The sequence below is a fragment of the Kogia breviceps genome, chromosome 2 (assembly GCF_026419965.1).
Source record: "Kogia breviceps isolate mKogBre1 chromosome 2, mKogBre1 haplotype 1, whole genome shotgun sequence".
In the NCBI taxonomy this organism is placed as follows: domain Eukaryota; kingdom Metazoa; phylum Chordata; class Mammalia; order Artiodactyla; family Physeteridae; genus Kogia; species Kogia breviceps.
Genome location: NC_081311.1, coordinates 201,855,608 through 201,877,900, shown reverse-complemented (window position 1 = coordinate 201,877,900; position 22,293 = coordinate 201,855,608). Strand labels below are relative to the sequence as shown.

The window sequence follows — 22,293 nt, the reverse complement described above, 5'->3', positions numbered from 1 at the left end:
ACTCAGAGCTCCTGCACCCGGGCCGGGCCCCGGCTTTCTGCAGAGCCCCAGAGTCTCGGGGGGCCCTCGATCTAAGAGGAAGAGCAGGCCTCCCAGGCTGCTGGCCCTGCCCAGCCGGGCCAGTGCAGCAGGTTCCAGGGGTCTGGCTCGACCAGGACTGAACCCAGCGTTCACGGGAGCCAGCACCCATAAGTCTCCATGCCCATCTACCCCCCCGAGCGGGGCCCTCCCCTGGGGTGATGCAATACAGAAGGGGAACCAAGGCCTGGAGAGGAGATGGGACCTCCAAGACAGTCTGGTCCCCTGGCTCGGGACCCAGGCAAGTTATTGGGGGTCATTCAGCCCCAGCTGCCCCGAACTCCTGCAGCCGGTCCTATCTGGGCACGAGCCAGCCCAGGTCACCTGCCCCACACCCTCTGGGCCAGCACGCTTGTCCCGTGGGCCTGCTGGCGCTGGGCACACCCAGCCTGCAGGGCTATGAAACACGTGCATATGAAGGGCACAGGCCCTCTGCACACAAGATGGGCAGCCTTGGCTGTGTCACCTCAGGATGGGTCTCCAGCCTAAGCCGGGTGTCCTGTGCTGTGTCCAGGGCGAGGACTCAATTCAGACACTTCTGCCTGGTGAAGTGTCACCTATAGGCCCGAGTGATCATGCTTGCTGGAGCGGGGCCCCGACGCCCAGCCTACATCTACCCCATCCTCTACATCTACCCCGAGGCCCTGCAGCAAGTCGCCCCATTGCGGGGGTCCCCTGTGGCAACTCTGGCTGAGGGCCCTCCATCCACAAGCCCATTGCCCTCAGGCCAGAGAGAGGCAGGTCCTGGCCCCCGAGGGCCAGGGATATATAGGTGAGCAGGGAAGGCACTCACCGGGCCCCGCAGAGCGGGCTGCGGGGTAGCTGCAGGAGTGCCTGCCTCTCCGACCCACTCACAGGCAGAGACAAGGGCCCACTCTGTGGCCGGGAGCCGGGAGCTGGCCGCGCCCCGGGGCTGTGTCAGCATCCAGGACCGTCCCGCCAGCCGTGCGACTGTGGTGCAGCACAGAGAGGGGTAGGGGGTGAAGAGGGGCAGCCGGGAGGGGGCGGTGTCCGGACACGGCCACACAGGGCTCCTCTCTGCTGGTCAACCGGCTCCACCCTGGGCCCTCCCCCTCCAACAAGGCTGTGCTGGGGGCGGGCCGCTACCAGGGGCCACAGCTGACCTCCGTGGGGGACATGGGCGTCAGCTGCCCCCAGAGATGCCTCCCACAAGAAGCCAAGTGAGCTCTCTGTGGTCCTTCACACCACGACTTGGCTGCCTGCCTGCCGTTCCCTTGGCCTCCAAGATGCCAGCCCCTTTGGCCCTCATGGGCCCCACATCCTACCCCTGTGTCTGGGCTACCATCTCCTCCCCACGCCGTGGCCACAAACCAGAGCCGGGCACCGGCAGGGCAAGGCGGGGCAGGGCGGCGGTGGCACCGTGGCACCCACTTTACGGAGGTGGTCCAGATGTGGCACACGTCACTTCTGCCCCCTCCAGAGGCCCCAGGGCGTCTCCAGCCAGCAGCCCATGCCCACATAAAAGCCCAGGGGTCTGCCATGAACAGAAAGGGGAAGACAGTGTGAAGGAACAGTTCACACAGCCTCCCACCTCTAGAGCCCCGTCCAAACCAGAAGGCAGGGTCTACCTTCCTCCCTTGTCCCCCAGGTCCAAGCCAGGCGCCGTCTCACAGGCTGCCCGCTGAGCACCCAGGCCCCGGAGAAATGGGGCCTCCGAGTCCCCGCATCACCTGTTCGAAGCCCCCCAGCCAGAGCAGGGCTGTCTAACCGGGGTGCCCAGGGACCACAGAAGGAGGCGCCCACACACACACACGCCTTGTCCCCTCTCTCAGAGGTTTTCATGGTTTAGTTAGAGGCCAGCTTTTTTAAACCTAGAGATTTCACCTAAAAACCTGTATTTCCAGCTTCTCTTGAAAAATTAGACGGTCTGTCTCCCTGGCTTCCCCCACTCCCATGGGCACGGCTGGCTGGGACAAGCACACCCCATCCCAGTCACCCACAGCCCCACTCTCCAGCCCTGACCCCAGCATCAAAGGCCCAGAGACGCCCCTCCAGAGAGGAGGTTCACGGACTCTGCGCTTCCAGCTTTACTGGTGGTGTAGGACTTAGCGTTTTAAACAACTGAGTTTGTTTTGGATGGACACCCAGACAGATTGTTTCTGAAGTTCTGTGTTACAAACCATGTACACTTTACGTTGTGATAAATACCCCCAATTTTCCCTCCAAAAAGACAGTGCCAGTTTACGTTCCTGCCAACCTCAAAGGCAAGAGGAACCGCCATTGAATTTCTACGGTGATTTCGTGTTTTTGCTTATTGTACCACTGAGCACAGGCCCACGTCCGCGGTCCCAGCACTGTTGCCAGCGTGATGGCCTCACACCCGCTCCCTTGAGACAGCCTGTTCTCTATATTAAGCAGCAGCAGTGCTTTCTGCTTATCCTGGACTCACTCGCTTGCCCACGTCGGCTGAGTGGGGGGTCTTGTTTCCTTTGGGGTTAGCAGAGCTGCGTGATGCTCAGGGCAGTGATTTGCTTTGAGTCTTCCTTTAAATCGGGGTCATTTTTCCCATTCTTTGCATGGCTATAGGTTCTCATCTATGGCCCTTACCCTCCTTCCCAGACTCCTATCAGATTGGCTCATCCTGGATCTGATTCCCCGTCTCCACTCTCCCTTGGAATTTCCTTCTTTGCATTTTCCTCTGGGTGGAGGACAGAGGAGCCTCCAGAGGTTCTCCTGGCTGACCCTGGCTCCCTGCAGTGTCCACCTATCCTTCACGGTCTCTATTCCATTTTTTCAGAAGTCATTTTTCTGTTTCCAAATATTCTCTTTTATTCTCAAGCATGCTGCAATATGTCCTCTAATCTTACTGAAAATTCATTCTTCTTAAAGTCCCTGCACAGTGGTTAAGAATCCGCCTGCCATTGTAGGGGACACGGGTCCGAGCCCTGGTCCGGGAAGATCCCACATGCCTACATGTCGTGCCACGAAGCAGCTAAGCCCATGCGCCACAACTACTGAGCCTGCACTTTAGAGGCCCTGAGCCACAACTACTGAACCCTGCGTGCCCAGAGCCCGTGCTCTGCAACAAGAGAAACCACTGCAATGAGAAGCCCAAGCACCGCAATGAAGAGTAGCCCCCACTCGCTGCAACTAGAGAAAGCCCACGGGCAACAACAAAGACCCAATACAGCCAAAATAAAATTAAAATAAAATAAATAAACTTATTTTTAAAAAAGTCTAAGGGAGCTGCTGCCTGTTCTGTGGGTGGGAGTCCCCCTTTTCTTTGAAATGCTGATTCCCCTGAAAAGTGTGGACATGGCCGGACGCAGGAGCACCTGAGCAGGTGCCAGGGTCTTCAGGACTGAGGGCCCCACGTGGAAGGAAGGGTACCCCAGCGCCAGGTGGACAGGCCAGGCTAAGCCTCTCAGCTGAGTGTGAGACAGTGGCTCTGTTGCTTGGGTGCTCCAGGCACCCCACTTTTCTCAGGGCGTAGGGCACGTGGTGCTGGGTATGTGCACCTCACTCTAACCAGTGGACCCCCAAGCAGCCAGGGATCACATTCTGCCAGGCAGGGCATCCTCACTGTCTCCCCACAGCCACAAAGAGGGGTGCCTGGAAGCGCCCTCCTCTGGGATTGCATCCTGCGTGGTCTCCACAGCAACCGAGGGTGCACTGGCCCATCCAAGCTCTCCAGCAGGTTTTCTCCTTCGCTGGACATTCATGGAGGGGGGCTATCCTTACACAGAGCTGCAGCATTGACCTGTGTTTGGGCTAAACTACTTGTCTCATAAGCATTTCTAACATTCCTCAATCAAAAACCATTCTTCGGTTGGAAATAAGCCTCCTACAGCCAAAGATGGGAAGCTGAGCATTCCAGACCCTTCCAGACCCAGCTCCCGAGACCCATCTTCAAAGCACTGCCTGGGGATGTTGAACCAGTATCTCAGTGACCAGAGCCATGTCCCCATGGCCGGAAAACTGAGGGGAGCCCCTCTGAGCTCCTCAGCGACACAAGCCCTCCAGATTCCCTGGACTCCTGTTCTGATGGACAGTGTGCCGAGACGTAATTAAATAACCCTCACTTTCTTACCTGGTAAGACTTTTCTGTTTGATGGATAGGCTCACATCATCAGTCCAGGTGTGCCCAGTGTCCTATATTTGGGATCCTCACCAAAGAGGTCACCTCCAAGAGCATGGATCAAGGGTGGTCTCTTCACAAGCGTCTTCACCCTGAGGGCTGGTGGTCTGGCAGGGCCTGGGTCCCCCCGATGCCCCAGGACAATCCCCGAGCCTGAGGCGGCGCCCAGGGCCTCCCAGGGAGGACAGGAGAGAGGCTAGACAGAGTCCCCGGCGTCATCCCTCCAGGCCTCCAGGACGTGGATGTTCTTGGGAGGCTTGTCGGGGAACTGCGGGTGTACAGGCGGGCCACGTACTGGAGCTCGGGCATGAACATCCTCTGACACATGCGCAGCGTTTGGTTGTCGGCCCTGCCGGATTGGTAGGGGCGCAGCCGGCGAACGGTGACCTGCGACTTACCCTGGGGCGCGCCATCCTGCAGGCACTGGGCCGCCAGCCCGCGCCCCCGCCCCCGCAGCGGCTGCTCCGCGGAGCGCAGCCGCCGCGGGCCCAGCTCTGCGTGCAGCCAGGCCCAGAAGGTGCGGTCGAAGTCCCGTTAGAGGCGCCAGTCCAGAGCGCGCCAGCGCTTAGTGCGCTCCCGGCCCGCGGTCGTCAGGCTGGCGACGCTGCGTGGGCTGCGCAAATTGAGCCTGCAGGCGACCACGTCGTCCAGCCGCCAGCGCAGCAAGCGCCTCGGCAACACCGTGGACTCGTCGAAGCGCTCCGCGAAGCGCACCAGCTGGAAGCGCCGCTCCGTGTCGGCCGGGCGCGCGCGCGCGCACGTAGCCCCTCCTTGGGCGGCACGTCGTGGTCGAAGCCAAGGTCGAACCACATGCTGTTCCGGGCGTAGGCGTGGCACAAGCCCAGGTTCGGGTTGCAGTAGGTCCGCGACGACGCCAGAAAGTCTTCCAGGCTGGCGACGCCCCTGAAGGCGGGGACGTAGCCCTTGTAGTAGATGAAGGAGGACCCCAGCTGGAAGACGGGGCTTCTGAGGATGGAAAAGTAGGTGTCGCTGGGCATGACTTTCTGCACCTGCTCGGTGACAGAACTGGAAGGGCTGGTGACTCTCGGGACGCCTTCGCGGCGGGTCCCCGGAGGCAGGTGGTGTCTCCTCCCCTGCTCCCCACGCCGCAGCACACCTGAAACTGCCCCCTGCGCTCCGCCCCATCGCCTCCCCGACCCGGCCTCCCTGCTCCAGTCCAGGCCTCCTGGCTCCCCTGGCCGCGAGTCTCCACCAGCATCCGGAGTGACCCTAAAACACCTAAAACCCGGCCAGGCCCCTCCCCCCCACCTTTCCCCCTCACCCCCGCTAAGCCTTTCGGAAGGAAGTCAGAGAAGACCCTGGGAGGAGGTGACCTCTAAGCTGAGACCCGAATGACCCAGAGAAGGAGCTGTGAAGAGCCTCCCCACCAAAAGGGACAGCTCGTGCAAAGGGCCTGGGGTGGGAAGAGCTGGCGGGTTTGGGAACCAGGAGGAGAAGGGAGAGCTTGGAGAGGGAGAGGGCGGCAGACCCTGGGGTGCCCGCCGCAGGTGACTGGCAGCCGGGGAGGGGATCGCGGGGGCCGCGGGGGGCCTCACCAGCCCCCATGCAAGGTTCCGGCCTGGTCCCTGACTCGCACACCCCCATGGCGTCAGCCTCTCCGGCCCCGGCTGGTCACACCGCAAAGCCAGGATGCTGCGCGGGCCTGGAACTGAGCCCCGCCCCCGGGAGCCCCGCCCCCGGGAGTCTCGCCCCCGGGAGTCTCGCCCCCGGGAGTCCCGCCCCCAGTCACACCTCCTGCTGGTTGAACCTCAGGTGGTCGCACATGATGTTGAAGCAGGAAGCGCCAGGTGTAGCCCAGGTAGACGCGGCCGCCGGCCGGCAGCGCCACCGCCAGGTTGTGCGTCTCGGCAAAGTGGAAGAGGGTGTTGAGCACGGTGCTGCCGGCCGTCTTGTGCGTCTTGAGGAACATGAGGTTGGTCACGGGGGAGGGCCCTCATCCTGGCCCCCCAGTAGGCTGCGGGGAGAGCACAGCCGCCGTCGGCCAGGGGGCCCCCGCGCTTCCCAACCAAGAGACCTCCACCCAGCAACCCCGGAAGCTGGAGGCCCTCAGACCTTCTCCCGTCACCGTGCTCCCCCGACCCACACTCCTTGAACTGGCGACACCCCAACCCAGCCCCATCACTGTGCTCCCGTTACCCTGGAGACCCCAGCCCTGCAGCCCTGGACGACCACGGGCGCAGACACCGTTGCTTCATCAGTGGCTGCACCATCTGGCCCCTCTCACTGCAGGCTGGACTCCCAGGCCCTGGCTCCCCGCCCCCCCAACCTCCTGTCTCGCTCCGAGGCCGCCGGCAATGCTCTGGCCTTGCCGCTCAGGCCCCATGGCTGGCGTTTCTTGGCTGACCCTTCATGCCGAGACCAGCTGACCTCACTGAAGGGCGGGAGTGGACGCTGGTGCCCACTCCTGTTATCCCACAATGGCACCCACCCAGCTGTGGACGCCAGCCTGGAGCAACGGGTGCCCTCCCTGCCCCAACATAGGGCGCCAAAACAGGGCCGGTAAGAGTGACGCAGGAGGGTGGGGGACAGGATGCAGAGGCTTGTGCCAGCCCTGGGGAGAGTTGAGGGGCAGGCAAAGATACCCGGGGGCTTTGGCACTCCCCCCTCTCGTGTGGACATCATCCAGAGGGGTGGGGGGTGGCCAGGGGCTGGAGGGCCCTTCCAGCAGCCAGGCTAAAGCCCTGGCCTGGGTAGCCATCGGTGTGGACCCTGGGCTTCACAGAGGTCATACCACCAACAAGCGGGCGGACAGCAGTCCTGACCTCCCCAGCCCTGCCTCGCCGTCACCCTCTGCCCAAGACATCCCCAGCCCGGGCCCAGAGTCAACCCTCCCGTAGCCCTGCCCGGAGGCCTGGGCAGCTTACTGCCCATGGGAGACACTGGGAGGCCCCCAGGAGACTGGGTGACCGTAAGGAAGGGCCCACTCCTCCATTACAGAGGGGAGACTGAGGCCCTGAGGGAGGCGTGGCCCGCCACCGTCACGGCCAGTGCTGGGTGCCTCCCAGAGGTGGGCAGGCTGGGGTCCCACTACTGCTCTGGGAGGGGGCAGCGCCCAGACCTCAGGCTACCTAACTCTGGACTCACGGCACGAGCAGCCCGACGTGCACGTGGAAGAAGCCAGCCAGCAGGAATGCCCGCAGGGCCAGGAGGAGGGGGATGGCCCAGAAGCACCTGTGGCAGGGGGAAGCCCTTCAGCCCCAAGGTCAGGGGCCCGGGAGGAGCCAGCACCGCCCACTCCCATTCCTACCCCCTCCACCTCCCCGCTGTCCGTGTAACAGCATGTATCCAACACCCACTACTGTGCACTGGCCCCTGGGGGCCCTGGGGTGAGGGGGTGAAACCCGGGACGGGCATGAGTCAGCAGACCCCGCCCCCACCGGGTCCCCCGCCACACCATCCGCTGCTCAGAAGCCAGAGGAAGCCAAGAGGAGGACCCCCTCCCTGGGGTGGGGGGCAGAGAAGGGTGAGCCAGTGGGCAGAGGTGAAAGCAGGTCCGGGGACCCCCAACCCTAAGCAGGGCCCCCTGAGAGACTGTGGCACATCAGCGGAGCGAGGGGCCCACCAGAGGGGAGCCTTGGGGGGCCTGCTTGGGTGCCAAGAGCTCAGCATGTGGGGTGCAGGCCGTGGTCCCTGGGCCAGAACACCCAAGGGAAATGCTGTGACCATGTCAGGGAAGAGACAAGGGGCGCCCCTCAGAGCTGGGCAGTGACCGCCTCCCGTGTCCTGCCATCCCGTGGACAAAGAAGCTGCAGTGGGTCAGCCATGAGGGGCCTCCCTGGCCCTCCCCACCCCGAGGGCCACTTTGGACTGAGAAAGGGAGAGGAAGCCCCAGCCAGTCTCGGCTGTGTCAGCCACCTGCAGGCCGCCCCAAATTTACATCCCCAGCCTGGGCTTGCCCCACATCTCCACTGGGGTGTCCAAAGGCATCGCAGCCGCCAAGGTCCACACCACGGCTCCTGCCCTGCCCTCCAAACCCAGCCCACCCACAGGGGACAGTGGCTCCTTCCACCTGCTCTGGCCACACGGCCCCCCATCTTCTGTCTCGACCCCATGCCGCTCCCAGACCCTGGGGGCCTGGTTACTCCCACCTGCGTCCCTGGCCCCATGGTCCACTCCCCCTCAGCAGCCCAAAGGACCCTTTATTAAAAAGCCCAAGGTGCTCAAACCCTTGATTAAATCCCTTAATTGAAAAGGCTGTTCTGCTAAAACCCTCCCGGAAAATGCATGTCTTCCCAGCAGCTCCCCAGGCCCCCTGCCCCTCCCCCCCACCCCAGCCACTGCCCTCCTCCAGCTCCTCAAAAATCCAGCCCCAGCGCAGTGGTTGAGAGTCCGCCTGCCGATGCGGGAAGCGCGGGTTCGTGCCCCGGTCCGGGAGGATCCCACATGCCGCGGAGCGGCTGGGCCCGTGAGCCATGGCCGCTGAGCCTGCGCGTCCGGAGCCTGTGCTCCGCAACGGGAGAGGCCACGACAGTGAGAGGCCCGCATACCGCAAAAAAAAAAAAAAAAAAAAAAATCCAGCCCCAGGGCCTCTGTACTCACGGGGCTTCAACAGGGGCCTCTCTTCCCAGGCACTGCGTGACCCACCCCCAGCTCCTGCGCCCGGGCTCGGGGCGGGGGTCTCCCCAACCTCCCTGCAGCAGTGCTCACCCCACCCCTCGATGTCTCTCCCTTCAGCCGCACTGCCACCTGAGGGGGTTGCATATGCGTCTGTCCGTTTGTGGTCTGTGCTGCCCACTAGCTTGTAAGCTCCTCGGTTCCTAGAAGGGCAGCTGGCATGTACAAGGTGCTCAGCTCGTATTTGCTGAGTAAGTGAGTGAAGCCAAGCACACATCCCCTCCCCCCACCGCAGACCTCCTGGTTTGAGCTGGCGTGGGATGCAGGGGGAGGGGAAACCATGGGGCCGAGACAGGTTTTGATGTTGGGGGAGCAAGTCTGTTGAGTGTGAAATGTCCTGAGACACCCAGTGCAGATGCCAGGCAGTGACTAGAAAGGGAGTCTAGAGCTCAAGGAGTTGCTGGGGCCAGGACACACGTTTGCACATCAGCATAAAAACCCATGTCAGTTGGAGACTCGGCCGCAAGAATCAGAAAACGACAGTGGACTTTCCTCACCAATCTAGAAGTTTGGGAGGGAAGCCACTGGTTCTGGCAGACTCAGCCCCACCACGCTGAGGATAGTGACAGCTCTCGCTCCACACATGTGGCCTCATGGTCACAAGATGGCTGCCAAGCTCCAGACATCACATCAACTTTTGGATCAGCAAGAAGGGAGAAGGGACAGGACCAGCCATGATAAGGAACCAAAGCCCTTTTAGAAGCCTCTAGCAAACCTCCACTTCCATCTTGTTGGCCAAAATTCGGTCACATGGTCACCCCCAACTGCAAGGGTGTGCTGGGAAAGCATTAATTAGTGTTTATAGCCTCTGTGGTGGTTGGGAGTGAGGTGGGGGGGAAGGGAGAAGGGGATGGGTGTCAGCCTCAGCTATATCTGTGTAGCTCTACGGGAACGGTGGGCTACAGCCTGGGCCTAGCTGGGCTTGCCCTGGAGGCAGACACATCTCTGAAGGAAATACAAGTGGCCTCGCACGTGGCCTGGCTCGCGGCCCAGGACCCCGGTGTCCCAGCCAGCAGCAAGAACAACCCGCAAGTCAGGCCCGCTTAGCCCAGATGTTCAGGCTGCAGACACTTTCCAGATGTCTGCATACGGAATTCACGACAGGCAGCCCTGGACACAGAGCCACCGCACGGCACTGCCCCACCCTAGCACGGCCTCAGTGGAGTGTTGGCAAAGCCACCGTCTTTGGGGTCTCCTCAGCGGCTGCAGCCCCCATTTGCATCGAGGTGTTTTGGCCCTGATTTTCCAGCGAGCAGGACGCCAGGTGGCTGCTGGGTAGAGGGCCACCGGGACCCCTCACTTGGCCGGGACAACACCTCCCCCATCACGCCTCACTGCTCCTTTCCCTCCTGCAGACGGGAGCAAGCCGAGGAAACAGGGCCTGTCCCTCCGCCTGAGACAGCCTAAGGGCTGCAGCCTCTTCTGAGCTTCTGGCCCCCATCAGGCCTGGCACAAGGCCCGACCATCCCACCACCCGGGTGATGCAGACGGCTCAGCATCCTGACCTCCTGCAGACAGGAGGTGCCTGTGCAGACCTGCGTGTGCTCACCTTGACTTTGCCAATAGCATGAACCTTGGCTTCGGAGCTCCTGAGAGGAGTGACCCTGGGAGGAGCCGCCCAGCCCAGGCACCCGTCACCAGGTGGGCAGGTGCCTATCACCTGTTCCCAGACACCTGGGAAGATTTCACAACTGCTTTTCGCAGGTCGGTCCCAAGTTTCACAGCCTTTCCAACACCTTCCTCATCCACCTGCTTCCTGCTTGTGAGTCAGAGCCAACTCCCTGGGCCTCTCCTCAGGCTGATCTGAGGTCAGAGGGTGAGCTTCAGACTTCCCAGTCTGAAGAAGGAGAAGGAAAATGACAAGGGCAGAGTCCTCCTGGAACCTAACTCTGGGACCTGAGTCTCCACGCAGCCTGTGCCCAGCAGGGCAGGCTGTCCCTCGGGCTCCAGCAACGTGACTACTGAGTAGTCACCTTGCTCCAGCAACAGACTACTGAGCCTGTGCCCTACAGCCCGTGAGCCACAACTACTGACCCCGTGTGCCACAACTACTGAGCCTGCACTCTAGAACCCACAAGCCACAACTACTGAGCCCACATGCTGCAACTGCTGAAGCCCACGTGCCTAGAGCCTGTGCTTCGCAGCACGAGAAGCCACCACAATGAGAAGTCTGCACGCCGCAACGAAGAGTAGCCTCTGCTCGCCACAACTAGAGAAAGCCCGTGTGCAGCAACAGACCCAACACAGCCAAAAAAAAAAAAAAAAAAATTTAAAGTTCAGATGGAAGCAAATCATACAGTAATAGCAGGAAAATTCTAAACAATGTCAGGGAACACGGGTTCTAGGAGGTGTAGAAAGTCCCAGAGGAGACCCGGAGTGCGCGGAGGGCACATGATGATAAAGTGGGGCTTTCCGGGGAGGGGAGCAGTGGGTCACAACAAACGGGCCCCTGTGCCGGATCCCCACCTCACCCCGTCGATCAGAATAAATTGGTCAAAGATGTCAACACACGGTCATGGTGTGGCCAGGCTCTCCCTCCTGGGGCTGCTGCTCTGATTGGTGCTGCCTTTCGGGACCTCAGAGCCTTTGCCCAGGAAAGATGTATCCAGGGATTTATTCCATAGTCACCCCATGTTCCCGGGTCTTGACACCAACATGCTCTGCGCCATGGAGTCCCCACATGCTGGCCCACACGTGGCCCAGGCCGAGTTAACCGGTGGCCACACTGTCCCCACTCGCAGTGTTCCCCGCTGCCGGCCCATCCGGGGAATAAACAGACAGAGCAATGCGCTGGCGGCCTTCCACACGGGGCAGGGCAGGGAAATCACCTCGGGGCCAGGCCTCCAGGCAGAAGGTCCGGCAGCAGTCGAGATCTGAGACACGTACGTCCAGCAGGACACGTCCAGCAGGAGAGCCAGGCAGGACCGAGCAGCACCTCTGTCTCCTGGGTGCTGGCCCCGGGAAGGGAACAGAGGGGGTGCTGGTACGGATCTGCAGAGACCGGACTCGGTCGCAATGTTCCCCCCCACCCCCGCAGGAAGTGCCGGGTCTGTGTGTGCAGGGTCTGTCTTCGGAGCTCTCAACAGGATTTTGTCGTTTTTGTTACCTAGGTCCCCTGCCTCGTGTGTTTACTGCAATCTGCTGGGTTTTGTTGCCATTGTAAATGAATGTTAATTCACATTTCTTTTCTTGGTGCTTATCACTAGAGCAGAAGAAACTTTTTTTAAAGGTGCGTTGTATCCAGTCACTTCCAGCCACTTTACATGCCTCTCGTGGCCGAACCCTAGCGTTCCCGTGCCTGGTGTGACAGGGCGCTCCGGGCCCGTCCTGTACACTTGCCGGCCCAACCTGGGACCAGCCCCATCGCCAAGAGGGCCTGGGTCTCACTGGTAGGAAGTGGGCTTTGGGGACCACAGTCTGGGGGCCGGCGGCGCTGGCTGCTCTGGGGAGCTCGCAGTTTCTGGGACCCTCAGTGGAAAGAGCGGGGAACTCCCTGGGAGTCCACGTCCACATGTCCGCTCCGACACCACACTGCAGCTTTTCAGGGACCCCCTCTCCCGCGGAAGCGTGGTCTCAGACACAGGCTGGGGGAATTCGAGCCCCCACAATCGCTTCCTCACGTCACACACACAGCCTCAAGGTCGAGCCGTTTGGGGCACATGCTGTCCCCTCTCTCCACCACTTTTAGCTCCTACTACACCTGCGTCTCCAGGTCATACAGACGTGATACGAGCTTCTCCCCCACCCCCACCTGCCTTCGAGAGTTCTCATGACAGAGAGCTTGGGACCCACCTCAGAGAGACCCCCAGGAGCCAAAAGGCGGAGCCTTAATAAGCGCAGGACTACAGTGGACGGAGGTTCACCGATAGGCTTACACGGGCTGGGGCCGGACGGGCCGGATGGGCCAGGGCCCCTGCATCGGCCCGAGCAGCCGGCCGGCCTGTGGGCTGCGGGCAGGGGCAGCAGCGAGGCACCGCGAGACGCTGCAGCCAGCACAGGAGCTGGGTCCCGGCTCCGGGGCGGGTCGTCTGCAGCGAGGTAGAAGGGACAGGCTTTCCCAAACCCCAAAGGGGTACAACTCCTAGAAAGCCACGCCCTGGTCACGGGGTCACGGGTTCCCATGCTACAGTTGAGCCACTTCTGCTGAGCTCCTGAGACCCTCCCAGGGAAGCCGGCTTGTCACCTCTGGAACCCGAGTGCCGGCCCCACTGTGGTTTTACAGCCCAGTAGAGTTAGAGGTTTAACCCCTGGTGGCTGGGACGTTAACCGGCCTGCCTTTTCCCTTCAGTCTCACCCAGTCCTGACTTCGTTCCGACACATAAAACTCCCTTCCGCAAACACTGCACATTTGCTGGCCCCTTCAGAGGAGCTGACAGAATTCCAGCACACACTGACCATCTGTTCGAAAGTTCTGCTTTAACATTTATAATAAGCCCTTTGACCTTAAGGCAACAAGTTCTCCACAGCTGCCCAAGCAAAGGACATCTTCAGAGAAATCCCTCGTTTCTAAAGGAGGCTCTTCCTTTGCAAAAGACCCTCTGGTCCCATCGCCTGCGGGGTCAGCAGGGTCTTGGGTGTTGGATGGGCCAGGTGGTCAGCCCAGCAGGGCTGACGCACTGAGAGCCACTTATCCAGGGCTGCAAAGGGGTGGGGTGTTCTTCCCAGCTGAGGGGTGGAGTCCCCAGGGAGCCAGGCCTCCCGCGGCTGCCTCACCCCCAGGGGCTACTCACAGGCATCCGTTCCTTAGGGCCAGCCCAGCGGCTGCACAGCTTTGGGGAAATTAGTATGTGAATTACATGTCGATAAAGCTGTTTTTAAAAATTAAAAAAATAATTAGAAATATTTGTAAAGAGTTCAGCTGCTAAAAAGCTTTGGAAAGCCAATAATTGTGAAAAAATAATTAAATATAGCTGAAAATTATAAACCATGTAACATCGCTTTGAGGGCTGTCAGCTACAAAGGCTTCCTACCATCCCGGAGGACCTGGCCGTTCAAACAAAGGGCTCTTGGTGAAGCTCCCTTTTCTTCAGGGTTGGCCTGCGTCACTCAGTGGATAAACTCCAAAGAGCCTCAAACTTCCTGCGTTTGGAACCCAAGCATGGGGGCTCTGGCTGCCCTCCTCAGGGACAGGGCTGGTTTCCTGGGGTTGCAAGGTGGCCGACACCCCTCGGTCAGGCTTTGCCATTAGGGTCACAGAGTGCGGGCCCCCAAAGTGGCACCAGCCACCCTGCAGCAGAGGCCCCAGGAGCCGACGGGGTCTGCGGGACGGGGCGCTGCTCCCATTCCAGCGGGGGCCTGCAGGCGGGGCTCAAGGCCCCCAGCCCCCAAGGCCCCCAGCCCCCAAGGCCCAGGCTGACCACTGAGTGCCCCCAGGTGGGGCCGTTCCAGGCTCTTCAGAGAGAATTCCTGGGCATCTGAGTAAGCACCAATAAAAGGTCTAAAATTATGGGTAATAAACAGTCTTAGGACAGGGACAGCCCATTGCCAACTCAGGGAAGTTCTCCAGAACGACATAGAACAGAAGGTCTGACTGCCATTCTGTGGTCAGCCAATTTTAGCCAGAATCTAGAAACACGGTACCCAGACAAAATCCAGCACCACAGGCCGAAGGATCTGGAGGCCCCGGGCTACACCTGGTCACCTCCCTCTCTCTCGCTCTGTCTCTCTGTCTCTCTCTCTGTGTCTCTCTCTGTCTCTCTGTGTCTCTCTCTGTCTCTCTCTCTCTCTCTGTCTCTCTGTCTCTGTCTCTGTCTCTCTCTCTCTGTCTCTGTCTCTCTCTCTCTCTCTCTCTCTGTCTCTCTCTGTCTCTCTCTCTCTCAGTGGTCCCACAGCCTGAGGGAAGCAGGTATGGGCTGAAAAGAGCTAGCGCTCCCTCTCAGACACACACGAGGTCAAACTTACAAAGCCTTCCATCTGTCCTCTGGCTTTTTCTCCTCCGGCTGATCTAGGCCCCAGCCCAGGGCTCCCGTGTAGGATCCAAGGTGGTCAGATAAAACCGCCCCCCGCACAGTGGTCACCGCTGGTTCGTCCGTCCGTCACCCCTTCCGCTGGTCCTTGCTGAGCCCCAGGTGCGCTCTAAGGCATGTGGACAAGCTGAGGGGGTAGGTGCAGGGGAGCATTTAATTAGCAGAGGCCGAGGATAAGACCAAACAGTTACTCAGGGCTCCCCCTCACAGAAGAGCACCTGGCCAGAAAGCACGTATCCTCGAGAAACCAGGCCCCTCCCTGGCTCAGCCATCGGAGAAGAGCAGGGAGGTGCCGGCCCCTGGGCCCCCCACGGACGCGTCAGCACGAGACCTGGCGCAGGGCAGCCTAAGGTCTCCTTGGGGCTGGGGACAGCGTGATCAGGGAGTGGAGGCCATGGGCCGATGAGTCCAGAGCACAGAGCCAACCATATAAAGGCCAAACCAAAAAGAATCAAGGACAGGGGCCCGGGTGTCCAAACTCAACATCCCCCAAATAACAGAGAGAGGGAGTGTGGGCCACCCCCCACCCAGGGGCTCCTTCCAAAAAGAGAAAAGAAAGTCACTTTGTCACTGCCTGCAGGGTGTGACAGAGGAGAAACGTGGCCACAGGCGCCTGGACCCATACCCACTCCCCGCCTGCCCCCCTCCCTTTGAAGCGGGAATGACTGGGCCGTGTCTTGACCGGAAGTGATGCTGTGAGATTCTGAGGCTGGCAGTAAGAATCCTGCAGCTTCCGCTTCTGGTCCCCCAAAACACCGTCCTGAGACGGCCCCCCAAGGAAGCTGTTGTGGCACTTTCCGTGGGAGGAAACCGAGGCGCCCCAGCCGAGAGCCAGTGAGCAAGAGGCTGGCCAGTCCCACCACGTCCCGCTGAACGCCGCCGCTGGGGGGTGCGCCAGCCGAGACACTGACCCTGAGAAATAGCTCAGCACCACCTTGCACGGCCGGGCCTCTCGTGGTTTGTTACAAGATTGCTGATACAAGGAAAACCCAGGGTGGCCTGTGTCCCCGCAACCCCACGGGGACCTCCAAATCCTTCCCCAAACACCACTGCTTCGCGCTGTACAGCCTGGGTGGTGTTTTCTCAACTCTGGGCTGCACCACATTTGCCTTGAAGTCAATTCAGTGGGTCACACCATCAGCACTGGAGGTTGTAGCCAACACTCTTAAAGAATAGACTAGAACAAAATAGAATGGAAAGAATAGCATAGGATAGATATAGAATAGAATAGATACAGAGTAGAACGGGATGGGGTGGGATAGATACAGAATAGAAAAGAATAAACATAGACTAGATTACATATGGAGTAGAACAGAACAGACAAGAGAGTATCTGAGAGCGTGAAATGCAGTCAGGCTGCTGGGAGACTCGTCTAGAGGGACACACTCACAGAGACTCAAGTGTGTCCTGGACAGCGACGCTCCGTGTGTCCTCCACCCAGGTCACCATGGAAACATGTCCACTCTTCCACATCCGTCGGGTGCCATCCTGCCTCTGTGGCCTAATGCTCAGGCCAAGGAGTCCCCTTATCCACTGAGAAGTGGCTGCTCCAGGCCCAGGCGTCCAAGTCCAGGGCAGGAAACATGCAGGCCGTTGGCAGTTCAGACACGGCAGCCGAGATTCTGTCTCCCAACCTCTCTGGCCAGTTTCCTTGGGACCACCTGCCCCTGCCCGCCCCACACTCGCCCTGGTGCAGCGCCTTCCTTCCCTGTCCCCCACCCACGTGCCTGGACACGCCCTCTTCTTGGGGGAGCAGGTTCAGACCCTTCTGCAGTCACCGCCACCCCATGGGGAGAGCATCGCATGGCCACTGACCTCGGGGGACCACAAAGTCCTCCAGATGCCGGTGCATCCTGGGCTTCAATGGGCTGTGGGGTGTGGGGGCCACACAACCGGCTCCTCCTCCGGCCCCGCAGGTGCCATCGTCCAGACTCAGGACTCGAAGCGCCTGGAGCTGCCCAGGGAAGAAGCCACCGGTCCAGCAGCAGAGGCGTGAACAGTCTGCTGACACGTCCTCTCAGCGTCTGGGGGGGCGGTAGGAGGAGGGGACCGGCAGGCACTGTCATCCTGGTCTCCCCCGATCTCCCAGCGTGGCCCCCAGGCTCGGGCTACCTTGGAGCCCAGGTGAGGCCCCCAGACGCCACAGAGGCAGCCTCCTGTGCCCACCACTCCTCCCTGCCTTGCTAGGGTGACATGAAGCTGGCGGGGCCACAGCCCTGCCCTCTGGAGCCCTGCAGGGTGTGCCACCAGGGGCGACCCGGGCCGGGCTGGTGGTCACTGCCTTTGCCACAGAGGTGAATGCGAGGCCGCTGTCCCGGGCCCCTCTCTCCAGGGGGCTGCTCCCAGCAAGTACCAGGGGCCCATTAGCTGGGAAAACACAAGACAACGGGCAAAGTTCTGGCCGTGTGGCTCTCGGGAAGCTTCTCTGGCTCGGAGAGCAGCCCTGGGGCAGATCCGGCTTGGCCCTCAAGAGGTGCCAGGCCAGGAGGCCAGTGGGGGGAGAGTGCGACCTCGCAGCCTTTGCGCCTTTGCCTTCCTCAGTCTGGGCACGTCCTCCTCCCGCCCCACCCCTGCCCCGGACAGGCCCTTGACTGGGGCGGTCAGCCTCCGGGTCGGGATGGCCAGTCCTCAGAGCCGCCCTCACGCCGGACAGCTCCTTCCAGGAGGCCCGGGACTGGGCCAGTCCATGGAGACGGGAACTGCTCCGGGCATCTGGGGGCGTGTCTTTCAGCCAGTGGATTCCTCTGTCCACCCACAGGTCCCACCGGCCCCCAGCACCCTCTCCTCCAGCACGTTCCCCGGAGCCCCCAGGGGACGCTCCACCTTGGACAGCTGCTTCTGCAGACACCCGTCCACTGCTCACGGACAGGCCAGCACACTGACCCTCTGGTGCCAGGACACGTTTCAGGCACAAGCCAGGCTCTTCCTGAGGGCGCTGGAGACTCCATGCACAGTCAACCCATCGACTGCAAGCATCCTGGCTGCCCCGGGCTGCCCCGCGCGCCCCGGGCTGTTTCTGGCCCCCCATCCGGCCCACACGTGGCCACCACATCTGTACAGCAGCAGTCTGTTGCCAGGCCCGCTGCCCTGTTCCCTCCACTCCTGCAACCACACACACACCTAGCTTCCCCACCCTCAGAGCTGGCCCGAGGACCCGGAGTCAGAGACACAGCCTCACACAGGTCCACACGGCCCCCAGGGGTCACACAACCTTCCATGGGGTCACACAGCCTTCCATGGGGCCACACAGCCCCCATGGGGTCACACAGCCCCCCACAGGGTCACACAGCCTTCCACGGGGTCACACAGCCCCCCACGGGGTCACACAACTTCCCACGGGGTCACACAGACTTCCATGGGGTCACACAGCCTTCCATGGGGTCACACAGCCCCCATGGGGTCACACAGCCCCCCAGGGGGTCACACAGCCTTCCATGGGGTCACACAGCCCCCCATGGAGTCACACGGCTTCCCACAGGGTCACACAGCCCTCCACGGGGTGGCACAGACCCCCACAGGCACTCCCTGGGGCTCAGTACCCCAGGAGATATTAGTCCCCAGAAACAGCTGCCGTTGAACAACCAGAAACACAGGTTTTCCAGAGGCCCGAAGGAAATGGCCAAGGCCAGGATTTGGGGACATTTGGGGGGGCCCATCCCAATGGCTGCCATACAGTCAGTGACTCCGAAACCTTTGTCTGGGGTCCCCAGCAGAGAGGAGGCCGGCGGCGATCCCCCCAAGTCAGGGGTGCCCCAAGCCTCGAGGCAGCTGAGGAGGGTTCGTCTCTTAACCACCACAGGCCAGGAGACTCGCCGAGACCCTTCGTCCCACGCAGCAGACGAAGTCTAGTCCGTGTTCCAGGCCGCTCCTCTGGCCTTCCAGGGCCACTGGGCTCACCCACCAGCCCACATTTGTCCCCGCTCTGTCCCCGTGGTGCCCAGATGTGCCCTCACGGCCGAGCCTGCCTGTCCCCTGTCCCCAGGGCCGTGGGCCAGTCAGCCTGCCAAGCCCAGGGTGCTGGCCAAGCAAGAGGAGCCTCCAGATGTTTCCACAGTTCGAGGAAAATCAACAAGAGGCTCTGGAGGGCCAGTGCCATTGAGCGCTGTGGGGACAGTGGTTCCGCGCAGCCCCTTCCTTCAAGGGCTTTGAGCTGCACCCGTGAGCCTGGGATGCTCAGAGCGGCCGCCACCCCGGCCTTGTGTCCCAGCAGCCAGCAATGGGGCCTGACCCCTCCTGCAGGGCAGCCCGTGCCTGCCAAGTGCACGGGGCCGGGACAGCCCACGGGACCAAGGCTTGACCCCAAATAGTGGAGTGACACCCCTCAGCTGTCATGCCGACCCTCTCAGCTGGCCCTCCCGGGGAACCCATCCTCACCCAAGAAAGGGGAGTCACCTCTACAAAGAGGTTGATCACGCCCACCCCCCAGGCCCTCAGAGGGGCGGCAGCGGGGCAAGGGGAGGGCACCCAGAGGCACTGGAATCTCCCAGAAGCACGTGGGGTGAGCCAGGAAAGAAAAAGGAGGCACGTCCAGACCACACCCACCTCCCCTCCAAACGGTGCTGAAAAGTCTAATTCCCTCCATTACACACGGGGAAGCAGTGCCATTTACTACCCACAGGTGGTAGGCACGGGAGCCCGCACCCGTGGGGGAACTCCCTCGAAGTGGCTCAGGGCCCCCAGCCAACATACTAAAATGCACACGTGGATAACTGGCCCTGACGTGTCGGGAGTTGGGCCAGGGACATGGCCAGTGCCGCAGGAAGGCGACCGCAGGACCGAGGCCAGCAGGCCCTGACCCCCAGCAGCCGACCCCCAGGCCTTAAGCCCAAGCACCAAATCGCCATCTCCTCGGCCCAGGGCCCACACCCCATCACCCACCCCCCCAGGCACAGGACAAGACCCAGGCCTGGAAGGAAGGGGAGGGATTCCTCACTGTCTGAAATGAAGCACAAGGAGGGTGAATTCAGGGAAGTATCCCCCAGTCCACAGCAGCTTCCCAGAAGGGCCGGTTTCTGCCAGGCTCTCAGGCTCCCAGGACTGAAGAAGGGCTTTGTCTGCCGCGCTGACCCGGAGCCCCTGCCTTACCTCTGCAAGCCCCCCGGAGCAGACAGCATGCTGGCAGGTAGCGGTCCGGCCTGGCCCCGCAGCCGCACTACGGCTGGGAGCCGCAGGGCACAGGTACCAGTCTGGGTGTGACGCTCGACTCCCAGAGAAGCTCACCCGCCAGCCCAGCCCCTGTGGGAGGCCGCACCCTCCATCCTCACCCCAAGCCCAGGGCTTAACGGAGCGTTCTCAGCAGGAACCGGACCTTCCTTGGGGCCCGGCTGGCGCCGCGTGCAGAGTCTGGCTCCTTGCACGGGCCTCCCATCCCAGCTCACCACCGTGGGGCTGCCACCTGCTCACCCCGCCCCAGTGCAGGTCAGTCGGCCCAGGTGGGCTGGGGGCAGCTGTGGGCATCGTCAAGGCCTCTGGGACCAGAAGGCAGCACAAGATGCCAGCGTTCATGAGTCAGCCAACAGCTCTGAGGACGAGGGGGGAAGAGACCAAGTTCAAGCGCCCTCCTCCCTCCCTTCTTCTCAAAAGCTCGATCTACACCAGGAGAAATTGAACTATTATTTACATCCTGGGCTGGAAAAGAACTGTGGGAAGAGGACACCCCAGTAGAAAATAAACAAAAAATGTACTAGAGCTTACTCCATGGAAGTACATTTCTCTCCTTGGGAAATAAATAAATAGAATTCAAAGACAAACAACAGACTCGGCGAACTGTCTGCAGCATTTTTACCAAACGTTAAGTCCATGAGGAAAAGACAAAATCCCCACAGCACAGTGGGCGACCACCGTGGGGTCCCCCTTCCACTCCGACCAGCCCTGTGGTCTCTGGCAGCACGGGCATCGGGGGTCACCTCCCCGCCTCGCCGCAGCCGGGCACCTCTGGGGCCACCTGTCCACAGGCCCCCTCCGTGCCAGCGAGGCAGGGCTCCCAGTTCGGTTGGCACCCATCACGGTGGGTGGGTAGGAATAGGCTCGGGACCTTCCCACGCCTCTGGCGAGCCTGGCGGAGCGGCCTCTGGTGCTGGCACTCATGTCCCCTCCGAGGGCACCTCTGGCCCAGCAGGAGCTGGGGGGACAGGGGTGCAGCTCAGAGTGCAGGGAGCCCGCACCCCAAAACGCTCGACTGAAAGGGTTGGGGAGAAGGCTGAGGCTTCCCCCCGTCCTCGGTGGCTGTTCCGGGAGGGTCTTCCTTCAGGGCAGCTGCAGCCCAGCACCACGTATTTCACTTCTATAAGGGATGGGGGTTGGAGAGAGAAAAAGATGGAAGCGCTACACACACGGCACCCGCCCTCACTGGGGAGTCCCCACCTCCGACGCACTGGTGCTGAGACACACCACTGAAGGCCCCAGTGTGCGGCAGCCGCTAGGACGTGCGGGGGCAACAAGGGCACGTCCCACCTGCTGCATCGCCACCCCTCACACCTCACAGGCCACCAAAGCCACACAGCCGAGCCCCGGGACAAGGGGCAGAGCATCGGCTACTCGAAGCCACCCTCTGTCCCCGGGGCCCCCTGGCCCAGTCCCCTCCCAGCACAGGGAGCCCCAGCTTCGCTCTGGTCACCAAGCCCTGTGCAGGGGTGGCTGGTCCTCCCCGTCGCACAGGGCGGAGGGTTTCCTCGGCTTTCTCGGGCCATCCCTGGCCAGGGGGTAGGTCTCCGCCTGGCTCCTCAGGGAGCCGCGGTCAACAGCCATCACTACGGCTTCGCAGGGCCACTCCTCCCGCAGTCAACGAGGCCACACGCGGCCCCGGCTCTCCCAGGGAAAGGGGCACCCTGCCTGACCACTTCCCCAGGGAAAGGAGCCCCAGCCTGGGTGCAAAGCCAGGACCCTCTGGCTGGGGGTGGGGATGCTAAGGGCCACACGTGGAGATGCTCGGGGCAGAGACGCCCCCTCCCCCACCCACTGGGGGCCTCAGATTTCATTGTTGTTTCAAATGTTTCCCTTCCTCCAAATGCACCTCAGGCCTCCGACACTTGGTGATGGACCCGGGAGGAAGGGCCGTTGAGCTGAGACCCCAAGAGGCGCCCAGGGCCCCACCTGAGGGGACAGGGGAGACCACAGAGCCGCAGCCCTGAAGGTGCAGCCGGGGTCCTGGGGCAATGGGGGTCGGACGCCGGCAGGGCCGAAAGACCCAGGGCAGGGAGAGTGGGCCAAGGCGGGGAGGCCCAGGGGTCATTCACGGCATCCCCTGCTCAGGTCTGGGCTGGGGGTGCAGAACAGGACAAAGCAACGTGACACGGAGCATAGGTGGGCCCAGGGACAGAGGGAGGGGGCCAGCTGTGACTCATGGGTCCTGCCTGGAGCGCCCACGAGCCCAGGGTCTGGGGGCTCCTGGGGTAGATGGAACACCAGGGAGATGCCAGCAAAGTCTGGGAGCAGGCGCGGTGCCCCTGCCGGCAGAGCCGCACCCTGAGGGCAGAAGGTCACCTCCGTGCCTGCCCGGCTGGAGAGCCCGTGCCA

General features: G+C 61.7%; 1 protein-coding gene across 1 annotated transcript; it reads right to left on the bottom strand.

Moving 5' to 3' along the window:
• Positions 1-4,284: 4,284 nt before the first annotated feature.
• On the bottom strand, positions 4,285-21,525 carry GAL3ST2 (galactose-3-O-sulfotransferase 2). Its single transcript, XM_059052911.2, is given in 13 exon segments — positions 4,285-4,450; positions 4,453-4,936; positions 4,939-5,187; positions 5,930-5,972; positions 5,974-6,122; positions 6,125-6,152; positions 7,283-7,369; positions 11,592-11,763; positions 12,688-12,840; positions 16,594-16,732; positions 17,423-17,633; positions 20,711-20,899; positions 21,395-21,525. Coding segments are annotated over 13 exon segments (2,112 nt in total). The 3' UTR covers positions 4,285-4,373.
• Positions 21,526-22,293: the final 768 nt, after the last annotated feature.